Genomic DNA, 21873 nt, shown 5'->3' on the forward strand with positions numbered 1-21873 from the left:
GATAGAAAACGGTATTAAAATGAATTTTAAAACGACGGAATTGTTCGACGATACGATCCGCTCGATACATCTTCCGTCTTTTAGTAACAACTCGCATCGAAATACGAACAAATAGAAGAACGGCTCGCACAAAGAATGTCGTTAAAAGCATCGGCTGGAAAATAAACGCGAGAAACGTTTGAATCGTACCAAATGATTCTTTCGTTCGTGGAAGATTATTCCGAGGATTAATTCTTCGCAGAAAGGATCCTCCTTAATCCGACGCGCGTTAACACCTATTCCTACTCATGGTAATATCAAACATATCGAATTTGCAAATATCATAGATGCGAATATAATATGCATACGCGTTTCCTAAAATCTTCTTCGAATACCGACGATTGTTACAGGCCACACCGAAATTCGATTCGAACTTATTCTCTATCGCACGACAATAATTCCGTTATTCCTTTCTTTAGAATATAGTTATCTTCGACGCATAATTTATACCAAAAGAACATTGTTCAATTTGCAAACGAAAAAAAAATAAGGCGAAACCAATAAACTTCGATCATTCTTCTCTTTCAATCGTGTATCATATAAACGACATCCTCCTCGCGAGAAATCGTCCTACTCCCATTTAAGTGCACACGATAACAATTAACCATACGGATGACTAAATCATTGTACATACTAAAGGCGCGAACATTGATTATCGCAGTGAATAGATTGCTAAAGGTCGAGGGCCAAGATTTCTCGTGAATCTTGAATTTTGATTAACGAACGCCCGGGAACGATGGATCCCGGGTTACATTGAAATAAAATTACGCAGGATAGTCTAGGGTATTGCTAGAATTAGTTATCGACGATCGTTGACGAGATCGCGTTGATATGAAAGCGCACACAATACGTGAGAATATAAAGAGCATTCCCAATGAACGGGGCTGTCCCGTCTTTTCTATCGTTATTCGACAGAGGTTGCTTCGTTCATCTCCGATGCACTTTTCTTTTAACAACGAAAACAGGATTGCGAATAACGGCGTGAATACTCGTGAAACCCTCCCTCCTCATTCTCTCTCGCTCTCACTCTCGTATCTTTTTTTTTTTTCATTATATTATATATCTTATTTTCTCGTGCGCATTATTCAAATTGGTCGCGAACGAAGACTCATGATTAAATTCTCTATCGCCCGCTGGAGGAATATTTCGAGCGATATACATAGTAATATATATATATATTTATATATTTATATATATTCAGGATATATCACTTGTTCGATCGTTACGTTCGAGTCAACGGTACACTCTAGCACTTAAAAAATTGCATTTCTCTTTGCTGAACGCATCTTTTTTTTTCTTCCTTTTTTTTTATACATAAATAGAATCACGCACACTCACACATACGCTTAATTATTTTATTCTGTACAGTGTGGACACCAACGTCGCGATCCTCGGATACTGGATACACGCCCCTCACGATTTCCTGTTCGTTATCCTGACACGTATTTTCTCGCCACGCTCGAGAAAGCCGAACAAATGTAATGCGACGGAATCGAGTCTAAACGCGAGTCGTAATAATATATAATTAATAATAATAATTAATAATAATAATAATAATAATAATAATAATAAATCATCTGTATACATTGTAATGTCGTTTAAACACGGTCATCCTTCGGCGAGGGTTATATATTTTGGCATTTGAACGCAACGTCAAATCTTTCACGATTCTCAAATCATTTTCTTTTATTATCTTCACCTACATCTCGTTCGATCGTGTCTTTCGGGTAACCATCTTTGATTATTCCAAAAATTTACATCGAACGAAGACACGATCCGATTGGTAAAATGATCTTGATCAGCGGAAAGGTGAAACTTTGCGGGACCCTTTGAAGATTGAAGTTACGGGAAGAATAAATAATATTAAACCTCGTGCACCTGCTGGTTCTATCATCGATATCGTTTACGCTTCGTGTCTTTTTTTTTTCTTTTTTTAAATAAAGCGAAAGCATTTAATTATTCTATAAATATGGTAAATTTGTTCCGATCACTTCTCGTTCCATCGTGTATTATCTAAGGTTTTATCAAATTGCGTATATATTCTTCCAGAATAATTATTTACCGTCTCTCTTTATTGTTCGTAAGTGGAAAATATTTTGTTCTAATATCACGTAAAAAGGAACATGTTATTTGTGAACCATAAATTCGCTGTTCAATGAGGCAAAAACAAGTATGTTCTATTCGTGCCAATCTAGCGTTCCTTTAAATTTCAAATAAAATTGTTATTCGATTACGCTACGAATACAAACAGACATCGCGAGTTTGAAAAGGATCTTAAAAAAATAAAATTCCATTTAATGCAATAATTTAATAATATTAATAATAATAATCATAATAATAGTAATAATATATCTCGATAATAACTTTCGTTATTAATAATGTCTGTGTACCAGTACATTCATTATTATAACTTCCACAAATTCCAATACTTAAAAAAAAAAAAAAATGAATCCCATTGTAATAATAATAGCAGTAGAATCAATAGTAGTACGTTTAAATCCAAAACTCTGAAATATCGACTTTTTGTACTTTTTTTTGCCGACTGAATATTCTTCATTCAAGACGTCCAGCGTTCGTTTACGTAACACAAAAGCGATTTATGTTTTGCAAGATTCCAATCGCTTGATGCACATTAAACGCAATGTCTTGAGGCTATTAATTAACAATTTTCTTGAGAGGTTTAGCAGCATTTTTCTTGTTTAGCATGATCTTCATTCGAATAGTTCACTCATGATGAAACAAATATAAATATTCTCTAAATAATGTCCCATTTACGAGTCGATACCGTTTCACGTTTTTTCTTTTCTTTATTTTCCTTTTTTTTTCTGCGATCCTAAAGCATACCAAGTATTCAAGGTACGTACATCGGATCTGATCTAATGGTTGGTAGGATCGAAACTACATCATTCTATAATCACCTTACCGTTACTCGTAATAATTGACGACTTTGTTCTAAGATGAGTTTATAAATATTTCCTTCAAATCAACCGATTGGCCCTGTTTGAACTTCTAAAATCAATCGAAATCTCGACGTTGTTTCAATTGATAGTCGTACGGGCTTATCGTGATAATCGACACGATTAAATTCACCAATGTGTATTGTTTGCATTAGGTGTATTTCTTTTGTCTATTATTTATTGACTTAACAAGCCTACCTATTTCGTGATTATAAATAGTATATATTCATAATCAAGAAAAAAATCTGCAATGAAATTATTAGTAAATTGCTAATAATTGTATGTATTATTGGCAGAAACATCGTTTATGTAATCCTACCAACGATTAATGACTGAATGTGGAAAAATATAAAACTTAACTAAATGTACACGACTTTTACTCTTCTCCACGCTCGCTTTCATACACATTCATACGTTAATCGTACGCTGTACACTCTTTTCACGTTCTCTCTCTCCCTCTCATACGATATTCTTTCTTTCATTATCTTCTGCATAATATTTTTTGTTTTGTTTCCAAATTTACATAAAGTACAAACTTATGAAAACCGGAAAAATGTAACACAATAGTCAGTGTAGCATTTCCAATGTGTCGTGTAAGTATTTATCTAATTACATGGTCACACTTGGGTGTCCGTCGATTACACACAATTAGTTTTACGTCATTTGATAAACTGTTTTTTTTGTTGTTTTTTTTTTCTTTGTTGTCCGATCCCATTCGGACAATTGAAATTTGGGTTTTTCCGTTGGAATGTCCCAACCCGCACCACCATTTTCATTTTTATCCATTTTAATCCTTTAAACTATCACGCCGTCTTCATGTTCGGCTTATTGTTATCTTATTTTATTATTATTTATTATTGTTTCTTATTGACTGACGTATATATCAATACGTTTCTGCAGTACCGTCCAGCGCCAAACATTCATCCAAGTCCTGCCCGGTTTCAGTAGATTTATAATGAGCAGCAAATAACATTATAACGATTCCTCAAACGCAGCCATCAAATCACTTTGCAAGTTGATGTCAATTTGCCCAGCCGCCTGAAATAATAAATATACCCATTCTTGGCAAACTCGCCTACGGAAGCTTGTAGACGACTTGTGAAACCTACTCGCGAATATAATTCTCTATCAAACAATTAAACGATTCTTTTTCAAACTGATAATTAATTGAAGTCAATGTATCAATAATCTCATCTTCAATAATGTTGTCTCTATTATTACACGTTTTATTTGATCTTAATTCTGTTGTATCTTTGTAACAGAATGACGAGAAATGAAACGCTTACAGAAAAAGAAATTATACTAGGACTTACCGCTTCGCGGCGTCGTCGTTCCTGTTCCCGTAACCTTTGACGTTCTCTTTCTGCCGCGGCTTTGTCTTGACTTGGACTACTACTGTCTGTATCGACAATGGCTTTCACCTCTTCTGATCTTGATGTAGCAGTCATAACGTTTCCCTGTGGATCACCAACAGTTTTTCTAACTTTGTCTAACGCATCCTCTTCTTCCCGTTCTCTTCTTCTTTCATTCTCTTGTCGCAAACGTTCTCGTTCCGCTTGCTCTTTCTGTTGTCTTCGCATTTCTTGCTGTTCCAATAGAGCTCTTTGCTGTAGAAGAGAAATTAATACTTGTTTGCTACACCTCGCATGTAAATATGAGAACAGAGAATCGAAAATAAAACAACTATCTGCGTGTTATGATGAACGATAAATTACAATTTAATTATTCATACTAACTCTATCCTGTTTCTCCTTGGCTTGTTTCTTGAACGCCTGGAACGAGTCCCGTGCAGCACTCTTCATGCTACTTCCGGCTGAAGACTGGGGACTGGATGCTTGAGCCAGGGACGACCACGACGAGGCATTTTTCACATTCTGTTCTACAGTCTATGCGTATTCAACAATCGTGTATTAAATATTCGTAACACAAATGAAATGATACAAAAGCACTTTGAATAGATTATATCGCTTAGGATGCTATATTGAAACAATCATTATGTTCTTACTTTATTTTTGAAGGCTGATGCAAAATTTGACACAGGATTCTTCGAATCCGGTGGTGTCATCTTTTTTTCAGGCATCAGCTGCGAACTCGAGTGATTTCCCATCGGTGGCATTCCTGCGCTCATTTCTGCAAAAAGAGCTCCGGCTAGAGCAACGGTATTATAAATTTAATTAGTAAGCAGTTAATGTAGCGATCTAGAATATGAACAACACACAGAGGAGATAAAATTTTTAGATACACGCAATAAGTATTATAATTCATTATGCAGAACAAGTTAAGAGATAGAGAAGCAGAATTTGGAAGCGTTGCACGATGCGAGGAAGTAGGATATGTTTATTACAAATATGGTTATGTTAATGTATCGAATAAAAAGCATTAGCGGCTAACATAATATGAGATATGACAAGGCAACTCTACAAATTCTACAAAAAGTTAAATATGTTTGCTATAGCATTGCACAATGATCTTCAAAATACATGCTTTCAATATGAATCGTTATCAAACCTACCATCCATGGGTTTTTGAGGCATTTGTGGTTGAGAAATAGGTACCGACTTCTCTTCTTTCTTTATTGGCATTTGAGATATTTGCATTGGCATCGGAACGATAGACAGAGGGTCAAAAATTGAACCCATTCCGGCCATGTTCATTCCCATATTGAGCCCAGGTATACCATTATTATTCAACATATTAGGTGGAGAATTCTCCCGTTTGATATTAGAAAATCCATTGGAATGCTGTTGTGACATTGTAGCATTATGGGAATTTTGTATACTGGTCAACGGTGAAGTAGTGTTTATCATGTTTTCCAATTGATTGTGCATCGACATATGCGTGGCCAATCCTTGCTGCAAATTCATACTGAGGTTGGCCATCGTTATATTTCCCAAGTTTAAATTCGATGCCATACTCGCAGGCATCATGTTCACTGCTGCCTTTACATCTGGCATTAAACTTAAATTGGTATTATTCGTTGTTGTATGCGGTGTTTGAATCATTGGTATGTGCGATTCTTTTTTTATCGACATCGTTTGTTCCAACGATGTCTGTGTAGTAGGCACAGGAGCTGTAAGAAAAATGTTCATATTTTTAATCATTCTCAGGCGTACATTCAGGCGATTATGCAGTTGTAACAAAAGTAGAATTCTTTAATTACATCATCCAATTAAATATGTACCTAGAGTATTATACGGTTGCAACAGATCTGACTGTTGGGTTAAAGTTGTCCCATCTGTGGGTACAGGTGTGTTTGTATTCGAAAAGGAACTAACTGATGTAGGTGGCTGTGGTGGCTGAGGCACAACCGGTGAAGCTACTATAGAGTTTGTATTCGTAGGTGTAACACTTGGTGGTGGAGTTGGTACAGACACTGATGGAGTTGGTGGATTAGAAGTAGTTGGTGGTGGTGGAGTAGGCTTTTTTACAGGTGCAGCTGTAGCCATAGACGTAGATCGTGGCGGTTGAGCTGGCATAGATGTGTGACTTGCGACAGGCATTCCTTGACCAGCTGTAACAGCCGCTACTGCTACAGATTGTTGACCATTACCACCTAATAAAATGATTAATTCGATCATTATAAACATTCAACGCGCATTAAGATAACATGTGGGATAAAATTATGTTAGTAATTGGCATATATGTAGATGCCAAGATATACAGATTTTCTACGATACTCTTATGTCTAAATAATTTTCACATACCTTGATCTGAAGAAATATTGCTAGGCTGTGTTACAGCTGATTTTGTTATTGGTCCCGTAGAATTTGTTGGGGGTTGACTGTTCATTAAAAGACCTCCGGTGTGATTCAGTGTAGGTGCCTAAAGAGTGCACTGTTATTTAATATATTTTGCATAAAAAATCTTTTACTATGTATACCAGAAGGTTCGTGATACTTTTAAATGACTAATTGTGAGTTATGCATTACGATACTAAAACAATTGCGCTATCAATCTTATAGACCTTTAAATACAAGTAGAATGTTGGAACTTATAATATAAAAAATTAAAAATTAATAATATTATACAACAAATTTCGGTTACAATAAGAAATGTACAATTATGTTGATACAATGATACATTAATATATAATATTATCATTTATACAAGAGCTATGGACAGATGCTGCTTAGAGGAAAAACGTTATCTTACCGGTGTTACAGTAGTTGTAGTTGGAGGAGGTCCTGTACTTGGTGTACTCTTCTTTGTTTTCTTTCTTGGGGGACGATTCGAAGAGTTTCCTGTAATTTAATGTAATGTGCATCTAACGGTGAATACGTGCAATCGACCAATCACTTTCTCATTACAAGATAGAGATCGATGGAGTTATAGTGAAATGCAGTGTGCAGAGGATACCAGCCATGAATGTCATGTTTCGCCAAGTAAAAAAAGATGCGAGATAAACATTAAAATACATTAGAAAACAAAATTAAAAGACTTCCAGCGTATATTTTCTAATAGATTTTATTCATATGCTTATATTATAATTGTATCACTGTGTACAACAATGTTAATTTAAATATCTCAATTGTATGATTTCTTTTTTTTTTATTCTTTTTTTGTGGACTTTCATCTTAATGGTTTTTTTTTTTATATTAAAAAATTTTTAATGCGCAGAACAATTCATTTTTCTCTCACTCTACATAAAGTTAGTTGTATTCAATTTATTTATGAATAATTGCGTGTGCATATATATACATATATATACATACACTTATATGTATATATATATTTGTATACACATCATAAATACATACATACATACCACACGCGCGCGCACATACATAATACACGCTCACGTGTTGCAAAATTTGCCGCACATACATATACATATAATATTTTCTATATATATATATGCGTGTATGCGAGAACACGCGCCTTCTATCTCATGTGAATAATAATAATAATAATCATAATAATAATCATAATAATAATATTAATCATAATAAAATAAATCATAATAATGAATATTACAATTAGAATCGTGACAGTGACGAAAGTGATGATTACAAAATGCTGACTACAAAAACCATCTCAACTGCCTTTTTTCCTTTCATCTTCTTTTCATACAGTATAATGTAATATAATATAATTAATGTAATGTAATCATAGAATTAATTAATGCAAATAAAAGTCACGTAAATAGTACAATATGGACTCAACTTAAACATGAAAGATACAAGTGTGTCACGCTCGTACAAAGGTAATTTTTTTTTTTTTTAATTCAAATTTGAATTCAAGTCGGAGTTAGCACAGTACTGAGATCGGTGGCAAAGACACTCCTGCTCGATGTTTATAATCACTCGTTATACATACATCATCAATTACAAGCAGCAATTCTATATACTACATTTAAATGTGATTCATGCCCATCATGAATCCAATTCTCTTCATCAGTGGAATGGTCGATATTAGATTAAAACTCGTCAAATGTACAAATACAAGAGGAAAAAAACAATTGCAATGAAATGTTAACAACTAGCTTAAAAAAAAAAACATCGAGTAGAAGTTCCAGCTTATCTTAATTTATATAATATAGTTAACTGGACCACCACCAAATGAGCTAACTCCGACTCCGTACGATCTCAAAGAATCGACCTCCTCTTTTCTTCTTCCTCTTCCTCCTTTTCATTTTCTTTCTTTAACTTATTTCATTCGTCTACTTTTGTGTATGCATTTAGAAAAAGTCTCCTGTGTGTCGCTTAACTTCTTTTTCGTAACTTACAACTATTATTAATATTTTATGATATATTAGTTTTCACTATGTACAAAACGCGTATGCTTGTGTTACTGTTGCTATCCAATTCGTGATACGCAGAAAAACAGATGGAACGCACGAATAAATAGCTCCTGAGAGCGAAGAATAATGTTTCTTGTCTTTTTCTTTCTTCTTCTTCCGTTCAAATAAAACAGCATCTCAAATTATAATAAAAAATATAGACCTCGTTAAATCTGCTTTTGCGTACAACGATGTCGAAGGAAGAATGACGTTCCAGTCTGACTAAAGATGTGAAAAAATTTAGACGCGTGCTTCTTGTATATTGGAATAAATGCTACAAAAATTTTGGAAGGCAATATTGATATTATTATAAAATGCCCTATATCTTGTGTTACAAGCTAATGGTGATTGTATTTTAATAGATGCACAGTTTCTATCTAATTCAGCACACGCCGTCAATTTGTTTTCATATAGTCTAACTAATTAATTCGAATTTTTTTTCTATTTACTTTCAGTATTCCATTTTTTTTCTTTTTCTTCCTTTTCGAAGAATCTAAAATAATAGGCTTAATTTTTCCTGATCAACGCCTTAATAATTATAGTTCCCATAGAAAACAACAATTTCTTCTGATTGATCGTGCTTTCTTTTGATAAAGAAAATAATAATAATTAAATTCCTCTACTGTATTGTTTCTCTGGAACAGTAAGTACGCTGCTGACTGTACGATTAATGATAACATTAAATTGTACTGAGTGCGAATTTGATCACCTTTATCTCTTTTCTTTTCCCAATGTTCATGTTATGCAACATTTTGAAGCATAAAGTGCTTTCAGAAGCACCTTATAATCTTATATCAATTACGTCCATAACTTCTTATGTATATACTTTACTATATATAAGAACTAAATTTACATGATATTTCAACAAAAAACGCTATCATGGAGCAGACATTTACACATAGAAATATAAAAACAAAATATCACTAAAATTAACCTTGTTCAAACTTGTATAAAAGGTTTTTCTAAAAAGAAAGAAACATTTTTAATAGGACGGGTTAAAAATTAATATTATTCGAGATATTTTTATGACATGAATATTTTGAATCAGTAATATGTATTATGCATAATTGAGAATTTTACTATTGTTCAGAGAGAATTAAATTATATTCGTTTTTAACAAGGATATAAATATTACTTTGTATAGCAAGGTATGTAAAACCACACCATTTTTCATAATTAATTATTATCACTGTCAGAATGATATTGATTTAGTAGAATGAAAAATGCACTAACGTCCGTTCAAGTAATTTCAGAAATGAAGAAACTGACAATGGTTATCAATGAAGAACTAGTGGTAAATAGAATAATGAAAACGACGATTAGCAAAGCTTAGCGGAGTGCAAACAATGTGTTTGGAGGCTAGGGTGCCTTGGTTGTATCGTAGACCATTTCCTTATCCTGCTCTCATTCCTAATCCTTTCTACCATTTTCGTCTTCTTTTATTTATTTGACAAACAACAGTACTACCCTTTTCTGCCTGTGTTGTTTGAACACTTGCCTTTCTCTGATATGTTAACATAAACCTTGTATGCTCAAAGTCATTAATCTTACAAAAAATAAATGGAAATTATTGTTCATCACATCATATGTATATCACTTTCTCCGCACACTTTATGTATGTATCTCTGTAACTAATTTTTACTTGAACCCATGTATACTCAGAGGAAGATCAAAGATCTTAGTTTAATTTCACCATTTCATCTAAATAATATAGTGTATACTATTGTACCAAAGCGTTTTTATTATGAGATGATAAATCTTAATAATTGACTTTTAACAGGAAGCACCACTTCTTTGGCTTTATCAAAGTAAACCTAATCAAGAAATGGAAATAGTTAGATGAGGTACTATCAGGTAAGTATCTTAAAAAATATGTAAACTCTGAAAATTTCTTTTTTTTTTTTCTTCTTTTTTTTCTTTCTTGCGGAGACAATATTTAACACGAAAGTGTATCTAATTAAATTCACTATTTGACGCGAAAGCTGTGGATTATAAATAACCATAGAATGTGGATTTGCAAATCATCCAGCCACCAATACACATTGTCTGCATTTGTTTCCCGTGTGTATAATAATAAATATCACTGCCTAATTTATTCCTCTTTATATGTTGACCATTAAGTCCACACAGTCTAAACTGTGGAAACAAAGTATAGTGTTCAGAAGCCTAAACACAGTTCTCACGTCACTCAGGTAATAAGTGTATATTCCACACTTAAACGACGTTGTTAATATCACTGTACTATATTCCAAGAAATGATACGACATGAATGAATCAATGCGAGGAAACAAACTTAATGATTTAAAAAACACAGTGATACAAGTAATGCTCTGCTTATCGATTAATGTAAATAAATATTAAATTTGCAAGAGTTAATATATTGCATGATGTTGCTTGGGTTACGTAGGGCAATATAATTGTCAGGAAAAGCTACAACGTATCTTCCAAGGTACTAACATTTGACACTACAGTCCCAGCTATATTTTATATTACTTTATTTACAATACATTAAATAAATGGCCTTACCGACGTTTACAAATGCTTGACCAATTACAAAAGATCTGTGTTCTCCTTGCACATTTAATCAAATATGAGACTGCAGTGAAAAATTCAGTAACCTTGAATTGCAAACTATACTTGACTTTCGAGCAACAGAATGTATTGTCAACACCGACAGGGCAAGAGAAAATATAAGTAATCATTTTTAATCAATAATATAATTTGTGAAACAAGCTGGCATGGCATATGGTATCCTCTAAACACAGTCTGCACTCCACTAGCTCACCTTTTTTTTCTTACCATTGCATATTGTCTTGTAAATTAAATAAAAATTGTTTAACTGTGTCAAGTTTCAATTTTGTTAATCGGAACTTTTCCGAGACATGTATCTGTTTCAAAACTTGTATGTAGCTATGGATAAATTTATAAATGATTCATTTAATTTTATAATGGTAATGCATCCACTGTGGCTATCACAATGAAACTTGACACGATATTCGTACTTGCATTAATATAACGCAGCACTTAAGCTACACGAATAACGCCGTCCTAATAAATACAATTAATAAGCAAGATTTAGCAGCTTAAGAAGATATTTGCGATGCATTTGTGCAGTCAAACCCCCATTTGAAAAATTTCTTTAAATCTCTATTTCCTTTAACTTCGCTTCGTTACAATGTGTATGTTGCATCAATAATGTTGCACCGGTATTTTCGATTGTTTTAATTGCCAATACAAAATTGGTTAGGCACAGAGTTTACGTTACTTTTTAAATGCAAAGTTATCACCAAGTCATGGGGCATTAAATGTTTCAATATTTTTATACAACAAGATAGTAGTTTCACTAGATACTTTAAATACTATCTATTAAAAATGATGTATTATCTGAGGCAAATAGGATTCTAACATATTGATTTAAAAATGATGATCAATATTTTAAGAACTGACATTGTAATATTATTTTTATTTAAATAATTTATATACATTCATGTATCTGTATAAATGTTTAAGCTGCACGCAAATTCTTTTTAGCCGTGAAGTGATCAAACAGGAACGGAAAATATCAATACTCAAACGAGAGATGTAATGTAATTACGATTTTATAGTAAATAAAACGATACAGATAAACTGAAACTTGCATAAATAGTAACATTTTTTATATACAATTTTAATAAAATTTTCAATATTAATATGTATCAAGTACCCACATGAAATGGTGAATAACTTTATTTAAAATAACTAGGAGATTCACGTCTATGATTTCACTTAAAATGACAGTTCTTTTATTATATTAAACAAACACTCTTACTTGAGAAATCAACGAATCATAAAACTTTGTATCTAGATATGTATTATTAGAAATACAATAGAAATATAGTATATAACTATATTGTTTCGGTACGATAAGGAAGTAAAATATTCAGTAAAAGGGAAACTAATACATATAGAGTGCTTGTTGAGGATTTATAAATATATATTGTCTTTGTAATGTTTCGAGCATAAACGTGAATAGAAATCTGTGCTTTATGGAAAGTTATTAGTAAGAAAATTACAAGAAAAATGCTGACTAAAAAATATCGACACCCGAAAAGATGAACAGTCGCAAATAACCCCATAATTTTAAATCTCACAGAAAAATTAGTTCATATTTTCACGACAACTACTTATTTATAAGTAGTTCATTGTTCCCAAGTAAGGGTCTAATAATAGCAACAGTTACATGAGGTTCATATCTAACCTGCTTCACTGTCGCTCGAATCACTGGAGCTCGAAGAAAGTGAACTACTGCTGGAATCGCTATCACTGCTACTACTACTTGACGCTGATAATCTCGAAGGCCCACTAGCTCCTCCAGTTCCAACTACATCAACTGATTTACTACTGTCCTCTGTAAACAGCATTTAAAAATAATTGTATAACTTTATAATTAAAATAAATTACGAACCTGCTAATTTAATTATATAATAAAGTCATAGTACTAACCCTTCTTAGCGGTTTTCTTAACATTGCCTAACTGCCCTGTAACATCCTGTAACCTTTTTTCTAACTCCTGTTTCTTCTCGGCCATTTGTTCATCCTTAGATTTACCACTGACTTTCTTGTCTGTAAAAGATGTTAAAAGCCCCAATTCTTAACTAAATACTATTAATAATAATAACAACAATAATATACAGCATAATATTACAATAAATATGTCGAATGAATAATTTTTAATATACATGTTAGATAGTATAAAACATAAATAATTTAACTCGTATACATTACAAATTTACTTATTAAATGAAATTCAAAATAAAGCTTACGTGGCTTTTTTCTAAGGCATGAAGCTACATAGCTTTCTAACTCCCTCAGTGTGGATGGTTTCAACGTTTCGAAATCAATTTCAATTTCGTCTGGATTCGAATCCCTTAACGAAGGCTCTCGAGATTGTATTATATGCACAACACGTCCTAATTTATCTCCTGGAAATTCAAAATGAGCAATGCATCTCAATAAAACATCGAGACGCTTACAGAATGTACAACATACTCGTCTAGAATTATAACATACCAGGTAATTTATTGATATCCAAACTAAGTTGTCTTTTCTCGTCATAAGACATTGGTTTAGCGTTATCTTCATCCTCCGAATCAAATGTAATCGGAGGTGGTTGACTACTGGCATTCTTCTTTTTAGTTCCAGCTGATCTGCTATTTGCTTTTGGCCTTTTAGTCGCGGCATTTGTCGTTGCCGCTTTTCCAGGTCCTCTTCCTTTTCCCTTTGGCTTAGCATTTGCCGTCGTTGGCAGATGATGACTCATACTTCCGGCCGCATGAGTTTTATTAGGTCCTACTGCTATGGCTGGATGATGAAGGTCACCACCCATTCCACCCGGCATTTTCAAATCACCTCCCCCCATTGCAACACTGGCTATACTAGCACCGACACTATCAGAGACACTTGGAATTCCACCACTTGGTTTCATAAGTTCTTTCATGGCACCAGTATGACTGGCTACAAGGCTACTACTCTTACTGGTCAATGGCCTTGATTTTGACTTATCCGGTTTCTTCTTTTTACTCTTCTTTTTACCACTTTCTTCTACTAATTTCCTCATTCTTTCTTGCATAACTTTCAACTACAGATAAAGTTAAGTTTTTGTATTAGCCGCATACAACAAAAAATAATATTAACAAAATAATAATAAAATAATAATATACCTCCTGCTGCAAAGCAACCAATTTTTGAGTACGTTCTTCGTCCGAATCGTCGCTCTCCGAAGAACTTTCAGATCCGGAGCTACTGGCACTACTACTGCTAACTTTAATGCCTACCATACTGCCCATTGGTTCATCCGGAATTTTTGCATACCTGGTTTATCAAACATTTTTATTTCGACAAATAACAAATGAAGAGGAAAAAATGCGCTATATCCTCGAGGTTTGTAAAAACCAACCTCATTTCAAACACATCTTGAAGCTTCCTAGCCATCGCTACGACATCATGGTCAGGAGGATTGTACTTGTAACAATTAGTAAATATAAGCCGCACATCACTCGCGAATTCTTGTGCTGTTTTATATTCACGGTTATCCATTTTCGTCTACGAAAAGGACAACTGCATTAAGCATATATTCTACTTTTTTCTAATAACAAATACATATGGCAAAACTAAGTATTACCTTCACAGTACCAAGATCCATTGGTTTCTTGATAATGTCGTGGTAATCGTGAAGACCTAAGAGTTCCGCATCAACCGGTTTATAAAAGGGCCATGCATAACCCTGTACATTATCGGACGTGAGTTATAAACATTGTCTAAATTATCATATCAACTATGTACTAAATTTGTAGTAATTACCGAGTGTTTCTTTGAGAATAGTTCCTTCAAAATTTCGTTACAGGACTTTAACGCTTCTGACAGTTTTTCTTTCGACTTTCCAGTAGTATGTTGAGGCTGTAAAATAATTAGAAATAGTAACAATTACAAACAAAAGTCCCTTCTCGAATATTATTAATTGCAAAACAGTAGCAGTTTATAAAAAAAAAAGAAGAAGAAGCATATTTACTGTAACCTAGAATATGAAATGAACAGAAAGGAACTAATATCTATATATTTTTTCGACAAAAAGTTACTAGTTCTACACTTTTATTTAAATAGTTTTATTCGTTTGATATGATAAGACAGCACAAATGAAAGGAAGGAGCATGAAGGAGTAGTAATAAATGTACCTGTTGGGCCATTGCCCCAATCAGGGGCATGTTGGCCTGGTGGAATGGCACTAAGCCGTCTTCCGCTTGCCTCGTTGGCTGAAACAGCCACGTTATGAACTCGTTGTTAATGTATTAATGAATGATATGATTATAGCGTGCAAGGAACAAAATGCTTAACATACATAATGCTCTAACTTATTGAAACGATAATTAAAAATTCATATACATTAAAGTGATAAATTTACTAAATTGTTAGCATTGTACTGGTATATATAAAATAACTTAAAGAAACTTGAATATTGTCTTTCACAAATAACAGTTCTACTATTGTCAATTTCCTGATCACACGATATTTTAAGTAAATGATTAAATGATAAACAGATTGCATATTCAATATGAAGACCGTACGAAAACACACACGATTGTTTTAGGAAAAAAAATAAAAAAAAAAAAACGTGATGCATAAATATCTGACTGAATAAAAGAATATAAATTTACCTTCTTTATTTGTCTGCCAGATTCTCGTCTTGTGGGTATTTTGGCATTTTTAGGATCCAGTTTATATAAAGGTTCGAAAGAATTTGCAGTAGGAGTTGTAGTATCAGCCTTTCTTTTCACTCCCTTTTTAACTTTTGCAGGTTGAGATGGAGGCATTACCGTAGGTGCAGTGGGAACTTGGGGAGGAGGAGGTACAGCAGAAGCTGCTTGCGGGTCCATCGCTGGTTGTGCATGGTAACCGCTAGTTGGAGGGACCACTTGTTGAGGCAAAGAGTTGTGAGTAGCCATGGGAGTAACACCCATACTCGATGGAGGAGCAATCGTAGTCGTATTAGTGCTCCCAGGTACTGATGCAGGTGCTTGGGTGCCAAGAGGAGGCATGGGTATCACGCCTGTTGTACCAGCTGATGTAGCTGAAGGCGTTAAACTATTTGGTACACTGGAAGTAACCGCAGCTGCACCAGATGAAGGTCGACCACGACCTGTACCTCCTGCACCTCCTGCTACACCACCAACTGGTGCTCCAACTCTGCCAGCCTTTTTCCCTTTGGGTCCCTTTGGAACAGGGGGCTCCAGTTCCACTTCTTCTTTTGGCATTTGTGCAACCTAACAATTTATTATTTCTTTAATATAGTATAACCGCAGTTTAAGTGTAATATTAACAAATTTAAAAGAAACAACTACCTTTGTAAGAAACAATTTTTCGAGAGCTTGTGCCATCACCACAACATCTTCTCCAGGTTTGTTGTAAACGTAGCAATTGGTAAACATTGTATTGAAATCTTGGATACATTCTTTCCCACTCCAGTAATATGTATTTTCTAATCTTTTTTTGATAGTGCCAAGATCCATTGGTTGCTTTATAATTTTGTGGTAATCCTATTAAATTCATAAGGATCATAAATCATTCTAAATGACTTTACATTTTTATAATACATTTTAAATCTATACAATATGTATACATATAATTAGAAAATGAACACGATATCCACGTACTGGCAAATTGAGTTTCTTGGCATCTACAGGTTGCTGAAAAGGCCACGCAAATTGATGCTTCCATACTGGCTTGAGTACACCTTTCTGAAGAAACTGTAGTTGATTGGTAACACGCCCTGGGCGATTAGGTGGTGGCACAACAGGTGGTTGGACTACACCGTTTACCGGTTCCACGGATGGTTCATCACGTGGTGGCGGTTCCTTTGCAGGAGTTGCTGGTGTAGCCGATGTCTTACCAGGTGCACTTGTCTGCATTATCCAGATTTCATTCATATATTTTTCATTGATACAACTGTTTTTCGTTAGTGAGTTCTATCACTACAGTTATTATATAACACTAGAATATTAAATAAAACTGAAATTTCTTTCTGCAAGGCACAATTCAGGCCACTACTTCTTTTCTGGGTGAAATTAACGTTTAAAGGCTAGAAATCAGGTTATCATACAATACATGCTTTGTTATAAATTTAAATCTGGTATTATTCTTTTTATTGAAAAATAGAGATTACCATTTTCACCAGAGATAACGTATAAAATGTTTACTACAGGATACTTAACAAAATATTACAACTTATTCTATAACAATTTCTTTGTATTTTATTATAATACAAATTTAGGAACATGAGTAAGGTTCATGCACCACAGAAGAAGATAAACCCATTCGTGCAACGAGCGAATTAGGCTGCTAAATATTGAATTCCATAACCACAGGCAAGCGATTTAGAATTTGTTTTAAAAAATATCTAATCAAGTATATAATCAAAATATGTATGTAGTACAAAAATATTTTCAACTGAAACATAATGGCAACTCTAAGTCATTTCATACATTCATGCAACAAACACAAAAACATAAAAATATATGCAAAATAAAACAAAATAAAGTAAAACAAAACGAAAAAAGTTAGATAAAATAAGATAATTATAATTTGTTAACTATAACAGTTATCTTAAGGTATATATAAAAATTGTACACTTGTATGAAATGACTCACAAGCTTTAAATATTAATATTTTTAATACTTTGTATGAAATAAAAATTAATTGTATTGAGCAAAAAGTATTTTGCTTCATAAATAGTGTCCAGAAAAATCATTATTTTATTTACAAAGTCTATCCTCCCTCCTTATTTTAATTTTTATATGCCTTTTGATTTCATAGAAAGTACTGAAGCAAAATCGCAAATTGCTCTTAATGTAATTTTTGAGCTGCCATTTAAAATTTTAACCATATATATATATATATATATCCTAGTTGAAACAATAGTCAACAAGGAACCTCACCTTCGGTATATTACACAGCCTTTCTCGCTCCTCCACATCTAACTGTAATTCATACATACCATTCAATCAAACAACGCTCAGTTTCATTACATAAAAAAAAAATGGTGCTCAACATAGTACCAGGAATAAGGGGAGACATAACAGAAAATTGTAAAGACTTTTTTGGCTCTCTTGTGAATAGTGTAAACAATTTGGAAATAAGTACTGCAAAATCAGTATTGGAAAAATAGTTACTAATTGGAAATTATGTATCTAGTTAAAAAAGCATATTGAGTTTGAAATTCAGCACAAATTGTATTTCAAACTTTAAATTAAGAGATCTTATATACAAATACTGTACAGGACTTCTAATAAAAATAACTATGAAAGTAAATAATACAATACTGAATATAATTATTTTTTAGCATAATAAAATAAAAGGAAATGTGTCTCTATATGCTGTTTAACACATGTGTAGACTACATGGAAATTACATAAAGGGAAATGTATGACTGACTGCAGCTTTTATATATAGCATTAGTAGATTAATAAGCAAGTTGCATTTAATATTATTATATTATAATATTAGCGTATTACTCACCGAATTATTTTGTGAGATAGTGTCCACCTGCTGCATCTTGGCTTCGTTTCTGCAACAAAAAAACATAAGCATGTAAGCAGGTTTTGTAAAGAAATGTGGTAAAAGTTAAAGTATCATTTGGTATAAAATTTTAAATCACATTCTGGACATACAATACTTTAATTTCCAAAACTCACTTGCAGATAACCTATTTTACTTTGACATTACGTTAAGAACTCAGAAAGTACCATATTTTTGTAATGCACTTTATAGATCATTGATCATTTATTTCCTTCTCTTGAAATTGCAGGATTCATTGTATGAAATGTCAAACTCCAACTGATACAATCACACTTCACATGTCTTGATATAACTAGGTATATTTTATAATGTAAGGCTCATTGTGTCCACCGTAATGAGCTTCACCTACCTTTCCGACATATATGGTACATAAATGCTATGCAGCAGGTAACTGCCTTACGTTGATGCTTGACGCTATGAGGCTTCATCAACAATTGAGATGGCAAGGATATATTCTGAATTGAGCATGGTAGCTCACTAATTGCTTGCCAAGATGATTGCGCTGCAACCAGGGAGATTGGTGCCGTGGAGGCATAACACTACTCAAGCCTACCAAATGGTAGTACTTTGAATGTCAGCCCTGTACACTGCTGTGAGACTCCGTACCTCCAGCCAAGACTCGCGACATTAGCAACATCTGGATAACATAACAACAGGACCCCGTATTGTAACAACCCCAAATTGTTTGATTGCTTTAGAGCAAGTTAAACATTGATTTCTTTTCAAATTAGGTATATCTGCATAAATTATTTAACATATCATGCAAAACTGAATGTATAAGATACATGCTTGACATATAAATTTCTTTTCACTTTTCTATACATAAACTGACAGTATAAATTTTTGCTACCATAAACACGTTCAAATTGCTCCTTTAAACATTTTGGCAAATCATTTATGCAAATTTTATAACTGGAAACTACTTTTAATGAAACAACCATAATATAAAATGAAGTGCATGTATCAAATTAAAAGACACTTATTAATATTTAGATGTTTGTGAAAAGTATTTGTTTGTATATAACATAAATAAAGAATCAAATTTTTACCTTACTCAGAAAAAATATAACAAAAGCAGCTAAGTTATAATATTTATAGCCTTTTATACAGCATTATATTGTTTTACTATAAGTAGCATAATATAATACTTTGAAAAATGTATAGCAAAAAACAAAATGAGAATACCTAAATCTCATGGTATGTTTTTTATGGATTTAATTAAAAGTATGTATACAGTCAATTCCAACTAAACCTCTGCATGAATTTAAAAATGTAAAGCTATAATAACAAAAGAACAAAGAATTTTGGTAACGAAGATACAAAATACCAAGGAGATGCATATAAATATTAGGTATGAATACAAAAACTTTAAGAAACAGAAATGGATTAATCAAGAACAGCGCGTCCAAAATGTAACATTATAGCTGCACAGTGATATTTTCAATTGTGTACAAGAATCAACGTGCATACCCTGTTCGAGACCAGTGTAAGCCAAAATGGAAAGTTTGACAAAAGTAGCACAAATAACTGGTACACTGGTATAGAAAGTGAACTGACTATTAAAATACAAAATTGATAATATACAGAAAAAAAAACGATCTCGCGGATAATCATAAGATTTTGACCATGGGAAGCATGAGCTTCTACCGTGGTGAAGAGGAGCATTGCCAGAACAATCCATGCCGCGAAGACGTTCTATTCGTAGAGGTCCGAGTATCAAGGACAGAGATAAGAGTTCGCGGGTCGAACAGGTGCTTAGTGATAAAAGTCGACAAAATAAGAAAGGAGAAAGGTGAGATCCACGAGAGATGATGGGAGAGAAGTAAACGCGGTGGATGCAGGAGTGGAAAGAGGAGGAGGACAAGTAGGAGAGGATGGCGAGGGGAAGGGTAGCAGACCCGCGCCCAGCCGATGCACCCAGCCGACGCACAACAAACACGAGCAAGCCGCCGTGTGAGAATCTAGCCGAGCGTTCGACTGGCGCTGAAAACACAACGTTTTTCACATCGGACAATTCTGGCGCGCGCGAATACCCGAGCCGCCTTTTTGATCACTTGATTTGGCGTAGGTTTCAACATGGCGGTATGGCCGCTCGGGAAAGAAAGCTCTCAAGGGCCCGCCGCTACAGCCGCCACTTACGCACCACCACGGCACACACCACGCGCTATACTTATCATCAACGGATCCAGAGACTCTAAAATTATTTGTAATCACTTACCTGATCAATGGAAGTCCACTTTCCACAGGAATTTTATCGAAAAACACTACCACTACGTCTTGGACACTCGCACTACGCTTTCTCCCTGCTTGCTAGTTTGGTTGGTCGGTGTTATGGCCGCCGCCGAGTGTGCCCCACCGTATCACTCACTCACTCTCACTCGTACGAGCGCGAGCGCTCGGTTCGCATACGCGACGAACGCGGACGCGGCCCGACCAACTAGTTCTCCACACTTACGAATGCGGACGTCGATCTCTCGTACTAATATCGTATCAGTGCCCCGTAACGAGCTCCACCGACATTTTCCTGGAGTCTCGTACAATCGGATGGCTTTCCGTGCCCATGACGATCTCGGATCTACAAACTAACGATCGCAGCACCAACAATGGCTACGCATTCTTCCGCGACGTACCGAATGGTCCTGTTCCACCGTTCCTCGAACACGACCCGACTGTCCATTCCCGTCGCTATTCTGCCACTCCGAACTCTACCGATCTAACCCGAATAAAAAAGCGGCAAATTTAAAATTATTACCTAGAAATAAGGTTTTCAACTCGTTATCTACTGAAAATTGTATTGCTCTAGTAAATCCTTTAATGATTTTACAATTATAATTAAATGCTTTCATATAATGATTAATGATTTCATAATATTGCGTCCTTTAATGCAAGCAGTATTTCAAACAGATTAGGCATGAATTGGTTGAAATACAAATCTTCTTTTATGATATATTGCTGATGGATTAAAACGTTGAATAATGCTGAAAATTATAA

General features: G+C 34.1%; 1 protein-coding gene across 6 annotated transcripts; it reads right to left on the reverse strand.

Moving 5' to 3' along the window:
* Window positions 1-1979: 1979 nt before the first annotated feature.
* On the reverse strand, window positions 1980-21507 carry LOC114878207 (bromodomain-containing protein 2-like). 6 transcript variants are annotated; one of them, XM_029191745.2, is made up of 24 exons: window positions 21101-21507; window positions 19232-19519; window positions 18823-18871; window positions 18243-18284; window positions 16962-17210; window positions 16650-16844; window positions 15966-16571; window positions 15486-15563; window positions 15115-15210; window positions 14936-15037; window positions 14711-14856; window positions 14475-14625; window positions 13825-14392; window positions 13578-13736; window positions 13258-13377; window positions 13013-13162; window positions 7149-7237; window positions 6701-6818; window positions 6178-6549; window positions 5509-6066; window positions 5002-5126; window positions 4733-4882; window positions 4310-4603; window positions 1980-4034 (listed from the first exon to the last, which is right to left on the reverse strand). In XM_029191745.2, the coding sequence occupies exons 2-24, from the start codon at window positions 19240-19242 to the stop codon at window positions 3969-3971; spliced, it is 4494 nt and encodes a 1497-aa protein (XP_029047578.1). In that variant the 5' UTR covers window positions 19243-19519; window positions 21101-21507; the 3' UTR covers window positions 1980-3968. The 6 variants fall into 6 exon arrangements, with proteins under 6 accessions (XP_029047578.1, XP_029047573.1, XP_029047579.1 ...); XM_029191740.2 differs by having other exon boundaries at window positions 5002-5144; XM_029191746.2 differs by lacking the exon at window positions 19232-19519 and having other exon boundaries at window positions 5002-5144.
* Between the last annotated feature and the right edge of the window lie 366 nt (window positions 21508-21873).

The sequence above is a fragment of the Osmia bicornis genome, chromosome 12, assembly GCF_907164935.1.
Source record: "Osmia bicornis bicornis chromosome 12, iOsmBic2.1, whole genome shotgun sequence".
NCBI classification, from domain to species: Eukaryota; Metazoa; Arthropoda; class Insecta; order Hymenoptera; family Megachilidae; genus Osmia; species Osmia bicornis.